This window comes from Hyla sarda, chromosome 3 (genome assembly GCF_029499605.1).
Source record: "Hyla sarda isolate aHylSar1 chromosome 3, aHylSar1.hap1, whole genome shotgun sequence".
NCBI lineage: Eukaryota > Metazoa > Chordata > Amphibia > Anura > Hylidae > Hyla > Hyla sarda.
The window spans coordinates 32913444-32928046 of record NC_079191.1 but is presented as its reverse complement, the minus strand read 5'-3'; the positions used below and the strand labels follow the sequence as shown (position 1 = coordinate 32928046).

Genomic DNA, 14603 nt, shown 5'->3' with positions numbered 1-14603 from the left:
CTGGGGAAAGAGCGAAGGGTAGGTAAGTACTGGGGAAAGAGCGAAGGGTAGGTTAGTACTGGGGACAGAGCGAAGGATAGGTAAGTACTGGGGACAGAGCGAAGGGTAGGTAAGTACTGGGGACAGAGCAAAGGGTAGGTAAGTACTGGGGACAGAGCGAAGGGTAGGTAAGTACTGGGGACAGAGCGAAGGGTAGGTAATTACTGGGGACAGAGCGAAGGGTAGGTAAGTACTGGGGACAGAGCGAAGGGTAGGTAAGTACTGGGGACAGAGCGAAGGGTAGGTTAAGTGCTGGTTGGGTATTATATCTATATATATATATATATATATATATATATATATATATATGTAGCCTTACCAAAGGATATCTAGAAAAAGTTAAAGGGGTACTCCGCTGAAAAAAAGTTTTTTTTTTAAACAACTGGTGCCAAAAAATGTAACAGATTTGTAAATGACTTCTACTTAAATCTCTTAACCCTCCCAGTATTTATCAGCTGCTGTATTGTCAAGAGGAAGTTCTTTTCTTTTTAAAGTTCTTTTCTGTCTGACCACAGTGCTCTCTGCCGACACCTCTGTCCATGTCAGGAACTGTCCAGAGCAGGATAAGTTTTCTGTGGGGATTTGCTCCTGCTCTGGACGGACAGTTCCTAAAATGGACAGAGGTGTCAGCAGAGAGCACTGTGGTCAGACAGAAAGGAAATTCAAAAAGAAAAGAACTTCCTGTGGAGCATACAGCAACTGATAAGTACTGGAAGGATTAAGATTTTTATATAGAAATCATTTACAAATCTGTTTCACTTTCTGGCACCAGTTGATTTAAAAAACATTATTTTTTTTCAGGGGAGTACCCCTTTAAGGCTATTGATTTAGATAGCTGTCGAATAAACAGCAATAGCTCCCGTTCCCCTCATATACATGCACACTCAACTTGGCTGTGTGTGCGTGTTTTCTGAATGGGCACAGGGGAGTAAGCTGTTGCCAGACTTCTCTGCTGTGGCTTATCTTAAAAAGAACAAAAGCATTGGGCAGTAGAACTCCTATGTGCCAATCCGCCCTCCCCCCGATACCTTGAGGGCCGGGAAGCTACCATATACATTTGGCTAGATGGTGCTGCTGTGCTTCCATCCTAGGAATTTAAAGGGGTTTTCAAGGAAAAAAACTTTTCTAAATATATTAACTGGCTCCAGAAAGTTAAACAAATTTGTGAATTACTTCTATTAAAAAATCTTAATCCTTACAATAATTATCAGCTGCTGAAATTGAGTCGTTCTTTTCTGTCTGAAAACAGTGCTCTCTGCTGACATCTGTGCTTGTCTGGGGAACTGCACAGAGTAGAAGAGGTTTGCTATGGGGATTTGCTTCTACTCTGGACAGTTCCCAAGACACGTGTCATCAAAGAGCACTTAGACAGAAAAGAACAACTCAACTTCAGCAGCTCACTTCTTTCATTTTCCAGAGGCCCTTTTTCAAAAATGAAAGAAGTGATCTGATTGGTTGCTATGGGCAACTGGGCAACGTTTCCCCCCCAATGTGTTCTTTTTTACACTTCTTTTGACTGTGTGAACGTCCCCTAACACAATGGCTGTCTGGGCATGCTGGGAATTGTAGTTTTAATATCTGAAAGTCCACAGTGTCGAGACCACTGGTCTGTAGCTCGTATCTGTGTTGATCCATAATTCTGTCTTTCAGCTCCATCTCTCTTTGCTGCTCCTTATTCTCGGGATTTCTCGTGGCAAAAAATGTCAATTTTCAAAAGAACTTATTCAGATCAGTCTCAACAGCAGCGATATGACGTTTATCAATTTTGCGCAAGACAACATGAGGCTGCGCTCCCTGTCTCCATGGAACTACAGGTAAGGCCCAGTCTCTAATTCTATATTGTAAGACCAATACCCCAATTGCCATCTTGCAGCTTCTCCATGTGTATTTTACAGTGTGTAAGACTCTGTACACACCTGCGAAAAAAACACAGAACAGTGCTAGATCCATTGTTTAACCCCTTAAAGGGGTACTCCGCCCCTAGACATCTTATCCCCTATCCAAAGGATAGGGGATAAGATGTCAAATCGCCACGGTCCTGCTGCTGGGGACCCCCGGGATCGCTGCTGCGGCACTGCGCTATCATTGCTGCACAGAGCGAGTTCACTCTACACATAATGACGGGCAATACAGGGGACGGAGCAGCGTGATGTCATGGCTCCGCCCCTCGTGACATCACGGTCCACCCCCTTAATGCAAGTCCATGGCAGGGGCATGACGACCACCACGCCCCCTCCCATAGACTCGTATTGAAGAGGTGGGCCATGACGTCACGAGGGGCGGAGCCGTGACATAACGATGCTCCGGCCCCTGCATTGCCCATCATTATGTGCAGAGCGAACTCGCTCTGTGCAGTAATGACAGCTGGGTGCCGCAGCGGCGATGCCGGGGGTCGCCAGCAGCGGAACCGCGGCGATCTGACATCTTATCCCCTATCCTTTGGATAGGGGATAAGATGTCTAGGGGCGGAGTACCCCTTTACGGACAAGGCCCATTTTGGCTTCCAGGACCCGACCAATTTTATTTTTGCATTTTCGTTTTTTCTAAAAATCATAACACTTTTATATTTCCATCCACAGACCCATTTGAGGGCTTGTTTTTTGCGTCACCAATTGTACTTTGTAATGACATCACTTATTTTACCATAAAATGTACGGCGCAACCAAACAAATACTATTTATGTGGCAAAATTGAAAAGAAAACCGCAATTTAGCAAATTTTGGAAGGTTTTGTTTTCACGCTGTACACTTCACGGTAAAAATGACATGTTTTCTTTATTCTGTGGGTCAATACAATTAAATTGATACCCATGTTATATGCTTTTCTATAATTGTATCACTTTAAAAAAATCTAAAACTATTTTAACAAAATTAGTATGTTTGAAATTGCCCTATTTTGACCACCTATAACTTTCTAATTTTTCCGTATGCGGTGCGGTATGAGGGCTAATTTTTTGCGCTGTGATCTGTAGTTTTTATCGGTACTACTTTTGCTTAGGTTTTACTTTCTATTAATTTTTTATTAATTTATTTTGGAATAAAATGTGACAAAAAAGCATAAATTTTCGAATTTAATTTTTTTACATTTACGCCGTTCACCGTATGGGATAATTAACAATATATTTTGACAGTTCAGACTTTTAAGCATGCGGCGATACCAAATATGTGCATTGATTTTTTTTTACACTTTTTGGGGGGTAAAATGGGAAAAACTGATTATTTAAATTTTTATTGGGGGAGGGGATTTTTAAAATGTTTTCACTTTTTTTTTTTACACTTTTTATGTCCCCATAGGGGACTATTTATAGCAATAATTTGATTGCTAATACTTTTCAATGCTATGCATAGGGCATAGCACTGATCAGGATGATCGGATCCCCATGGCAGCGCAGCGGGCGATCCGATCATCCATTTAAAGTACCGCACTGCCGCAGATGCCGTGATCTGTATTGATCATGGCATCTGAGGGGTTAATGGTGGAAATCCGCGCGATCACGGATGTCCGCCATTACCGGCGGGTCCCTCGCTGCTGATAGCAGCCGGAACCTGACATGCATGACACGAGCACCGGTCCAGTACTCGCGGTCATGGCAGAGCGTAAATGTACACCATGGTGCGTTAAGTACCACGGCACCATGACGTACATTTACTTCCATTGTCGTTAAAGAAGTACTTCGGTGGAAACAAAAATCACAAATCAACTGGTGGCAGAAAGTTATACAGATTTGTAAATTACTTTACTTTTACTTATCAGCTGCTGTATGCTCCAGAGGAAGTTGTGTAGTTTTTTGTTTCCAGTCTGACCACAGTGCTCTCTGCTGACATCTCTGTCCGTGTCAGGAACTATCCAGGGCAGGGGACATTTTCTATGGGGATTTGTTACTGCTCTGGACAGTTCCTGACAGAGACAGAGGTGTCAGCAGAGAGCACTGGAAACAACTACACAACTTCCTCTGTAGTATACAGCAGTACTGGAAGAATTAGGATTTTTATATAGAAGTAATTTACAAATCTGTTTAACTTTTTGGCACTATTTGATTTGAATACATTTGTTTTCCACCAGAGTACCCCTTTAAAAAAAAACATTGGCGCACTATGGATCCCCAGAGCCCTCTTCTGGTCAAGATAGGTGGTATACAGAGGAAAATATGTATACTTACCTTCCTTGCTCCTCTGCCGCCAACACTCTCACAAAGCCCCAGTGCATCTGCCCAGCCCTTCTGGAAATGGGGTTGGCACATGGACTTGCCCACTAAACAAATCAGTGACCACAGCAGTGTCCCGCCTTGGCCACTGCTTATAGACAATCCCTTCCCATATGCCCTATTAGTGCAAATGGACAACCTATAGAGGGGTCCTCTCCTTGGTACCTCTCAGAGTAAAGTGCTCACATAGCGTCCTAACTCTGGTGGACCTAGCCCATCCATTGGTGGCCCATATATTGGAATAGCTGGCATATTGATGGCACTGGAGGACACTGCAGCTAGAAGTGTTTGAAGGTTATGAAGCTGGGCCCGCAATGATCAGATGATCACCAGGCCGACTTCAATTTACCCTTTTTAAAGCATACACGTCATGATGTCCAGTGTTCAAAACTCCTGGGTAATCTCAAATCCCAAGACTGGTCCCGAGATGACGCGATCAGGAAACGTATGTCCGACATTCCCATACAACTCTATGGAAATACCGGATAAAGACCTCCTGATCCCGTCATCTCGGGACTTGTCTTGGGCTATAAGATTATCCAGGGGTTGTAAACAGCGGACATCATGACAGATACACTTCAGGTTTAGATGATCCCTAAACAGTCTTTGACTTTTGAATTGACTAGTATGGATTACACCAACATTGGGTTACATTGATTAATTCTCCAACCACCTCCAGAAGGAAGCTTGGACTCTGTCAACCTCGTTCTGACAGACACTCCCTTACCAGCCTAGCTGACATCCCATAATGCATTGCTGTCATGCTCTAGATTATGAGAGATGTAGCTTGTCTTCATGAAAATTTCATTCAGGACCTTCTACCATGTCCTACACCGGTGTTTCCCAAGTGCAGTCCCAAGGGTACTCTGCCCCAAATGATAGGGGATAAGATGTCTGATCTCTGTCTAGCACCCAGGGTTCGTTTAGAACGCTGGGTGTGGGCAGAGGGGGGTTGTGGCGTCATGGCCATACCCCTTGTGATGTCACGCCACGCCCCCTCAATGCAAGTCTATGGGAGGGGGCGTGGTGGCTGCCACGCCCCCTCCCATAGACTTGCATTGAGGGGCTGTGGTGTGACATCACAAGGGGGCGTGGTCTTGACATCACGACCCCCGTTGTCCACTCCAAGCATTTAAGTACCCCCCAATAGGTCATGTTTTTAGGATTTCCTTAGTTTTCACATTAGATCTAGTTTTGGTTCGTGCACAGTTATATCACCTGTGAAAGACTGAGGAAGACCTGTTGGAGCTTAGTGTTGAGCGCGAATATTCGAAATGCGAATTTTTACCGTGAATATCGGCACTTCGATTTCGCGAATATTTAGAATATAGTGATATATATTCATAATGACGGAAATGTTATTTTTTTTATGCAAATTTTTATGCAAATATCGGCACTTCCAGGCTGGACACTGATCCCTCCCTTCTTTTTGGTGAGATATATTTGCGCATGCGCACTATGTGAATTTCATTATGAATTTTCGCATGGAAAAAAAACAAACAAACATAGCGAATATGGAAATTTTGCGAACAAAGGACGAATATTCGTCCATATATTTGCGAAATATCACAAATTCGAATATGGCACCTACCACTCATCACTATTGGAGCTTGAGGACCGCGCTTGGAAAACACTGCCCTACACCATATCCTATATAAAAGGTGTGAAGACAATCAGGAACAGGCACAGACATTTTGGGGGGCAGAGACCCAACTAAAGCGTCCAGGAAAAAGGGGAATCTAAGGAGGAGACATCAAAAGGGCAGGGGCTCAAGCCTCCTTTCTAGTCTGTGTGCACGTCCCTGCAGACAATGAATTGGTTGGTGGTAAGACCCTTTAAAAGGGTACTCGGCTGCCCTGCTTCCGCAGCTCCGCTCCCCAGCGTCCGGAAGTTTGTTGTTCCGAACGCTGTGTGCGGGCTTCCATGTTCAGGGCCGCCCCTCGTGACGCCCGCCCCCTCAACGAAAGTCTATGAGAAGGGGGCGTGACAGAAAATCACCATTTGTGATGGGATTGGAGTAGATTTTCTTCTAGATAATAAGAGGGGTCAATCTAATCATCAGTGTTGAGCGCGAATATTCTCAATTCACATATTTATTGCGAATTTCGCATATTTGCAAATATGACGCATATAGCGCTATATATTCGCACTTACGAATATTCGTAATTTTTTTTCCCCACAGAACACATCCCAGTGATCTCATCCCTCTCTGTTTCCAGCTTGTGGTCTAAAGAATGCTGGAAATTATACGTTGTCCATTGTACGTTGAGATAGATAGATAGATAGATAGAAATTAGATAGATATGAGATAGATAGATATGATATAGATTATGAGATAGATAGATATGAGATAGATAGATAGATAGATAGATATGAGATAGATAGATATGAGATAGATAGATATGAGATAGATAGATAGATATGAGATAGATAGATAGATATGAGATAGATAGATAGATAGATATGAGATAGACAGATAGATAGATAGATATGAGATAGATAGATATGAGATAGATAGATATGAGATAGACAGATAGATCGATAGATAGATATGAGATGGATAGATATGAGATAGATAGATAGATATTAGATAGATAGAAAGATAATATGGATAGACAGATATTAGATAGATAGTTAATATAGATAGATAATATAGATAGATAGGTAGGTAGTTATCTACATGCGCATACGTGCATATGGCATATGCCGCTCATCACTACTTATCATGTCTTTTTTCCCCTAGACTGGATGAAGATGAAAACCGACATCCTCCTGTCATCGCTCACGCTATATGTCGCCATGACTGGTGCCTCGACCCAGAGGGCAACAAAGACCTCAGCAAGAACTCCATCCCCATCACACAGAATATGTTGGTCCTCCGTCGGGAGGTCACGGACTGCCAGCAGAGCTTCCGCCTGGAGAACCAGCTGGTTACTGTGGGCTGTACCTGTTCTACACCCAATGTTCAAGTTGTTACATAGACTACCTGGGACATCAATGCCAACAAGGATACCATGAAGTTTACTAAGAATTAGAAAAGAAATTACGGCCGACACTCATCATTGTCTTTAGACTGTTTTTTGTGTCTAGAAAAGGCGCAAAAAAGGCGCCAGCAGGGTTTATTTGGGCCTTTTGGTTTACACATTTTTGCTGATTTTGAGTTGCAATACACTGATTTTGGCAATACACATGATATGGAAGAGGTTTTTGATTTGCGCCTTTTTGCGAAAAGGCGCAAAAAAGGGGCAAAGCAACTGAAAAGTCTCTAAAACTACACTAGCCCAAACTTAGCTTAGATTTTTGGTGTTTGTGAAGAGAAAAAATTCAGAAAATGTGACCTGCACAAAATTTATCAAGTGCTCTGCGACCATTTAAAGGGGTACTCAGGTGAAAACCTTTTTTCTTTTAAATCAACTGGTGCCAGAAAGGTAAACATATTTGTAAATGACTTCTATTAAAAAATCTTAATCTTTCCAGTACTTATTAGCTGCTGAATGCTACAGAGGAAATTCCTTTCTTTTTGGAACACTGATGTCATCATGAGCACAGTGCTCTCTGCTGACATCTCTGTCCATTTTAGCAACCATGCATAGCAGATGTATTCTAAGGGCAGCATGGTGGCTCAGTGGTTAGTACTGCTGCCTTGGGTTCAAATCCCACTAAGGACAACAATAAATAAAGAGTTATTATTATTATTATAATGACGTCAGCAAAGAGCACTGTGCTCGTGATGTCATCAGAGAGAATTCCAAAAAGAAGAGAATTTCCTCTGTAGTATTCAGTAGCTAATAAGTACAGGAAGGATTACGATTTTTTAATAGAAGTAATTTACAAATCTGTTTAACTTTCTGGCACCAGTTGATTTAAAAGAAAAAAGGTTTTCACCGGAGTACCCCTTTAATAAATTTGGCGCTCCTACACATTACCAGCACACAAAAAAGTGTAGAAAAACGCTTCACTTACACCTACAATGATAAATGCCGGCCACAGGCCGGCATTTATCATTGTAGGTGTAAGTGAAGCCTTTTCTAGACACAAAAAAACAGTCTAAAGACAATGATAAATGTCGGGCTATGGGGGAGATTTATCAAAACCTGTCCAGAGGAAAAGTTGTCCAGTTGCCCATAGCAACCAATCAGATCGCTTCTTTCATTTTGCAGAGGCCTTGTTAAAAGTGAAAGAAGTGATCTGATTGGTTGCTATGGGCAACTGGGCAACTTTTCCTCTGCACAGGCTTTGATAAATCTCCCCCATATATATATATATATATGTCTAGATTTCTGTCCAAAATGTCCACCACTAACACCTCCACTAACAAGCGTAGAGCATTAACGAAAGTATTATCAGGGGAAAAGAGGGGCATTTTGCATTGCCTAAGATATTTATTTCTGTTTTAACTACTGTATTTTTCGCCCTATAGGACGCACCGGCGTATAAGACGCACCCAATTTATAGGTGCAAAATCTAAAAAAATAAAGATTTTGAACCCAATAGTGGTCTTCAACCTGCAGACCTCCAAATGTTGCAAAACTACAACTCCCAGCATGCCCGCTGTCCGGGCATGCTGGGAGTTGTAGTTTTGCAACATCTGGAGGTCCGCAGATTGAAGACCACTGCATAGGAGGTAATACTCACGTGTCCCCGCAGCTCCGGACCCGTCACCGCTGCCCTGAATGTCGCTCCATCGCTGTCGCCGTGTCCCCATCGCTCCGGAACGTCTCTGCTGCCGGCCGGGTATCCTCGCTCTCCGTCGCCGCCATCACGTCGTTGACGTGATGACGAGGAAGGAGAGCGCTGGCATACAGGGGATCCCTGAACGGAGAAGACACCGAGGAGGCAGGTAAGGTCCCTCCCGGTGTCCTGTAAGCACTAACCCGGCTATTCAGTCGGGCTGTTCGGGACTGCCGCGGTGAAATGGCGGCGGTCCCAAACAGCCCGACTGAACAGCCGGGTTAGTGTCACTTTCCCTTCAGACGTGGCGGTCAGCTTTGATCGCCGCGTCTGAAGGGTTAATACAGGGCATCACCGCGATCGGTGATGTCCTGTATTAGCCGCGGGTCCCGGCCGTTGATGGCCGCAGGGACCACCGCGATAGGGGTGTATTCGCCGTATAAGACGCACCGACTTTTTCCCCCCCAGTTTTGGGGAAGAAAAAGTGCGTCTTATACGGCGAAAAATACGGTAATAAAAATCTATACTGAATTTGTTTTCTGGTTGCATTTACTGTATCTTCTTTTCTCCATTTGGTTGTAAGGTGGGCGGGCAGTCAAGTGGATTGATTTATTGCAGCAACAGACACCTGATCATAAGAAAATGTCAACTAAAATATTTTATTCTCGCGCTTAAATTTCGAGGGGGGAAATTAACCCCTTAATGACCAAGCCCATTTTCCCCTCAAGGACCAGGCCAATTTTATTTTTGGCGTTTTCGTTTTTTTCCTCCTCGCCTTCTAAAATCCATAACTCCTTTATATTTCCATGTACAGACCCATATAAGGGCTTGTTTTTTGCGTGACCAATTGTACTTTGTAATGAAACCTCTCATTTTACCATCAAATGTACGGCGAACCCCCCAAAAAAAATTTTAGGGAGGAAATTTAAATGAAAACCAAAATTTTGCACATTTTGGAGGGTTTTGTTTTCACACTGTACACTGTACGGTAAAAATGACGTGTTTTTTATTCTGTGGGTCAATACGATTAAAATGATACCCATGGCTAGATATTTTTATATTGTTCTACCGCTTTAAAAAAAATCTAAAACTTTTTGTACAAAATCAGTAATCTAAAATCGCCCTATTTTGACCACCTATAGCTTTTTAATTTTTCCGTATATAGGGCGGTATGAGGGCTCATTTTTTGCGCCGTCATCGTTAATTTTTTTAGATACCATATTGGCATATATAAAACTTTTAGATAATTTTTTATTAAATGTGACAAAAAAGCAGCATTTGTGGACTTAAAAATTTTTTTTACGTTGACGCCATTCATCGTACGGGATCATAAACAATTTATTTTGATAGTTCGGACATTTACGCACGCAGCGATACCAAATATGTTTATTAAAAAAAATGTTTACGCTTTTTGGGGGTAAAATGGGAAAAACGGACAATTTTCATTTTTATTGGGGGAGAGGATTTTTCACTTTTTTTTTACTTTTTATTTTTAAATTTTTCACCTTTTTTTTAACACTTTTTATGTCCCCATAGGGGACTAACTATCCTAATCGTTTGATTGCTAATACTCTGCAGTGCTATGTATAGGACACAGCACTGCTCAGTATTATCGGTGATCTTCTGCTCTGGTCTGCTCGATCGCAGACCAGAGCAGAAGACCCCGGGAGATGGCCGGAGCTAGGTAAGGGGACCTCCGGCTGACATGCTGGATGATCGGATGCCCGCGGCAGCGCTGCGGGTGATCCGATCATCCAATCAAAGTGCCGCAATGCCGCAGATGCCGTGATCTGTATTGATCACGGCATCGGAGGGGTTAATGGCAGACATCCGCGCAATCGCGGATGTCGGCCATTACGGGCGGGTCCCCGGCTGCTGCTAGCAGCCGGAACCTGCCGTGTATGGCGCGAGCACTCTTCCGATGCTCGCGGTCATACACAGGACGTAAATGTACGTCCTGGGGCGGGAAGTCCCGCCAAACCAGGAAGTACATTTACGTCCGTGGTCGTTAAGGGGTTAAAGATACTAACTGAGAAGAGAGTATGTACCTTTGTCCCCATGGTAACACTCCCTGCTCATTTCCTCTGACAGTTTAGTATTTGTTGAAGGGGTACTCCAGTGGAAAAAAAAAATTGAAATCAACTGGTGCCAGAAAGTTAAACAGATTTGTAAATTACTTCTATTAAAAAATCTTAATCCTTCCAGTACTTAACAGCTGCTATATGATCCACAGGAAGTTCTTTTCTTTTTTGAATTTCCTTTCTGCCTGACCACATTGCTCTCTGCTGACTCCATTTTAGGAACTGTCCAGAATATGAGCAAATCCCCATAGCAAACGTATCCTGCTCTGGACAGTTCCTGACATGGACAGAGGTGTCAGCAGAGAGCAATGTGGTCAGACAGAAAGGAAATTCAAAATTAAAAGTACTTCCTTTGGAGGATATTGCAGCTGCTAAGTACTGGAAGGATTAAGATTTTTAATATAAGTAATTTACAAATCTGTTTAACTTTCTGGCACCAGTTGATTTAAAAAAGATGTTTTCCAGTGGAGTACCCCTGGAAAGAAACACCCAAGGCAATCTTACTGCTGAAAAAAGGAGTTGACATTGGACTTCACAAATCCCTCTATTCTGCTGCTCACTCATTCTGACATCCAATGCTAAAGAAGGGACATGTCCGTGGCAAGCATTGATCCCGCCCTCACTCACCCTGCATTCACTTCCTCCCTGAGTATGCTGTGCTGTGCTGGGTCTCTTCATCCAATCACTGCAGGCTGCTCTGTAACCCACTTCTCTGGGTTTTCAGACATCTGCTAGACAGGACAGGACTGAGAACAGAGGAGTGCTAGTCCATCCCTGGACTTTGGGGGGATTTTATCAAAGGATTTTGGGGGTTAGAAAAGTGGGTTAACTTATCGCAGGATCTGTGCTAAATTTGTGATTTTTTTCCTGCATCTGTTGGTTTTACCCAAGAAATCACTATGTGTTACGTCTCTGCTCTGAGCGGGAAAATATACTCAAGTCAGAAGAGATAGAGGCTTAGCAAGTTCTCTTCTGCCATCACTGGAGTCTTTGTGGGCTTCTGGCCTGAGCCAGTGCTGTATGGCTTATAGGTCAAAACCTTTTCGTCTTATGTCCTGTGATAGGGAATCTTAACACAGCCAATCCTGAGTAAAATGTATCAGCCAAGAACATGGTACAACAATGCAACAGGGATATCAACAGAAACAGCATAAAACAGTGCAAACATTCTGTGTAGACAACCGCTTTAACAGACAAGTCCTAAAAACACACCAAGTGGGACACTGCCCATGGTGTTTAAAAGTTTGGGGTTATGTAATTGGGGTTAGGTAGCTGGGATCAGAAATACCTACGATCCAAACTGTTGTAGTGGGATTTCAGCTGTACATTATGTGGTGCCACGCGTGGTGTAAGGAATACCTGGTCTATTTGTGACGCCAGGGCACCGTTAGCCTATACACGGTCCATGGTTGAAGACAGACGGGGGAGTAAAGGAGCCGACATCAAATTACGGATAACTGTCTTTACTGAGCAGGGTGCAGATGTTATTACACTGAAAATCCAAACCCCACAACTGGAAAGAATTCCAGATGGTGGTGTAAGACCCCTTTACAGTGCACCCTCCATTTTAAAACTTAACTTTATTGAATTGCTTTAAAAAAAAAATTCCAAATATCAAAATAATGAGGGAAAGGAGGTGGTTTTAAAAGCCCAGTGTTACGCCGAGCACTCCGGGTCCCCGCTCCTCCCCGGAGCGCTCGCAACATCCTCGCTACTGCAGCGCCCCGGTCAGATCCACTGACCGGGTGCGCTGCGATACCGCCTCCAGCCGGGATGCGATTCGCGATGCGGGTGGCGCCCGCTCGCGATGCGCACCCCGGCTCCCGTACCTGACTCGCTCTCCGTCGGTCCTGTCCCGGCGCGCGCGGCCCCGCTCCCTAGGGCGCGCGCGCGCCGGGTCTCTGCGATTTAAAGGGCCACTGATTGGCGCAGTTGTTTCTAATTAGTGTGTTCACCTGTGCACTCCCTATGTATACCTCACTTCCCCTGCACTCCCTCGCCGGATCTTGTTGCCATTGTGCCAGTGAAAGCGTTTCCTTGTGTGTTCCTAGCCTGTGTTCCAGACCTCCTGCCGTTGCCCCTGACTACGATCCTTGCTGCCTGCCCCGACCTTCTGCTACGTCCGACCTTGCTCTTGTCTACTCCCTTGTACCGCGCCTCTCTTCAGCAGTCAGAGAGGTTGAGCCGTTGCTAGTGGATACGACCTGGTTACTACCGCCGCTGCAAGACCATCCCGCTTTGCGGCGGGCTCTGGTGAATACCAGTAGTAACTTAGAACCGGTCCACTAGCACGGTCCACGCCAATCCCTCTCTGGCACAGAGGATCCACCTCCTGCCAGCCGAATCGTCACAGTAGATACGACCATGGATCCCGCTGAAGTTCCACTGCCAGTTGTCGCCGACCTCACCACGGTGGTCGCCCAGCAGTCGCAACAGATAGCGCAACAAGGCCACCAGCTGTCTCAACTGACCGTGATGCTACAGCAGCTACTACCACAGCTTCAGCAATCATCTCCTCCGCCAGCTCCTGCACCTCCTCCGCAGCGAGTGGCCGCTTCCGGCCTACGACTATCCTTGCCGGATAAATTTGATGGGGACTCTAAGTTTTGCCGTGGCTTCCTTTCACAATGTTCCCTGCACTTGGAGATGATGTCGGACCAGTTTCCTACTGAAAGGTCTAAGGTGGCTTTCGTAGTCAGCCTTCTGTCTGGGAAAGCTCTGTCATGGGCCACACCGCTCTGGGACCGCAATGACCCCGTCACTGCCTCTGTACACTCCTTCTTCTCGGAAATTCGAAGTGTCTTTGAGGAACCTGCCCGAGCCTCTTCTGCTGAGACTGCCCTGCTGAACCTGGTCCAGGGTAATTCTTCCGTTGGCGAGTACGCTATCCAATTCCGTACTCTTGCTTCCGAATTATCCTGGAATAATGAGGCCCTCTGCGCGACCTTTAAAAAAGGCCTAACCAGCAACATTAAAGATGTTCTGGCCGCACGAGAAATTCCTGCTAACCTGCATGAACTCATTCATCTAGCCACTCGCATTGACATGCGTTTTTCCGAAAGGCGTCAGGAGCTCCGCCAGGATATGGACTTTGTTCGCACGAGGTGTTTTTTCTCCCCGGCTCCTCTCTCCTCTGATCCTCTGCAATCCGTTCCTGTGCCTCCTGCCGTGGAGGCTATGCAAGTTGACCGGTCTCGCTTGACACCTCAAGAGAGAACACGACGCCGCATGGAGAATCTTTGCCTGTACTGTGCCGGTACCGAACACTTCCTGAAGGATTGTCCTATCCGTCCTCCCCGCCTGGAAAGACGTACGCTGACTCCGCACAAAGGTGAGACAGTTCTGGATGTCAACTCTGCTTCTCCACGCCTTACTGTGCCTGTGCGGATATCTGCCACTACCTTCTCTTTCTCTACTATGGCCTTCTTGGATTCCGGATCTGCAGGAAATTTTATTTTGGCCTCTCTCATCAACAGGTTCAACATCCCAGTGACCAGTCTCGCCAGACCCCTCTACATCAATTGTGTTAACAATGAAAGATTGGACTGTACCGTACGTTACCGCACAGAGCCCCTCCTAATGTGCATCGGACCTCATCACGAAAAAAT

At 44.8% G+C, this 14603-nt stretch overlaps 1 protein-coding gene across 1 annotated transcript in view; it reads left to right on the top strand.

Moving 5' to 3' along the window:
* LOC130360527 (interleukin-17F-like) overlaps positions 1-7610 on the top strand; it is a 9575-nt gene extending 1965 nt beyond the window's left edge. Inside the window, exons 2-3 of the mRNA XM_056563043.1 lie at positions 1690-1853; positions 6987-7610. Of these exons, the coding sequence (XP_056419018.1) occupies positions 1789-1853; positions 6987-7224 (303 nt within the window). The 5' untranslated portion in view covers positions 1690-1788 and the 3' untranslated portion in view covers positions 7225-7610. The remainder of the gene's footprint in view (positions 1-1689; positions 1854-6986) is intronic.
* Positions 7611-14603: the final 6993 nt, after the last annotated feature.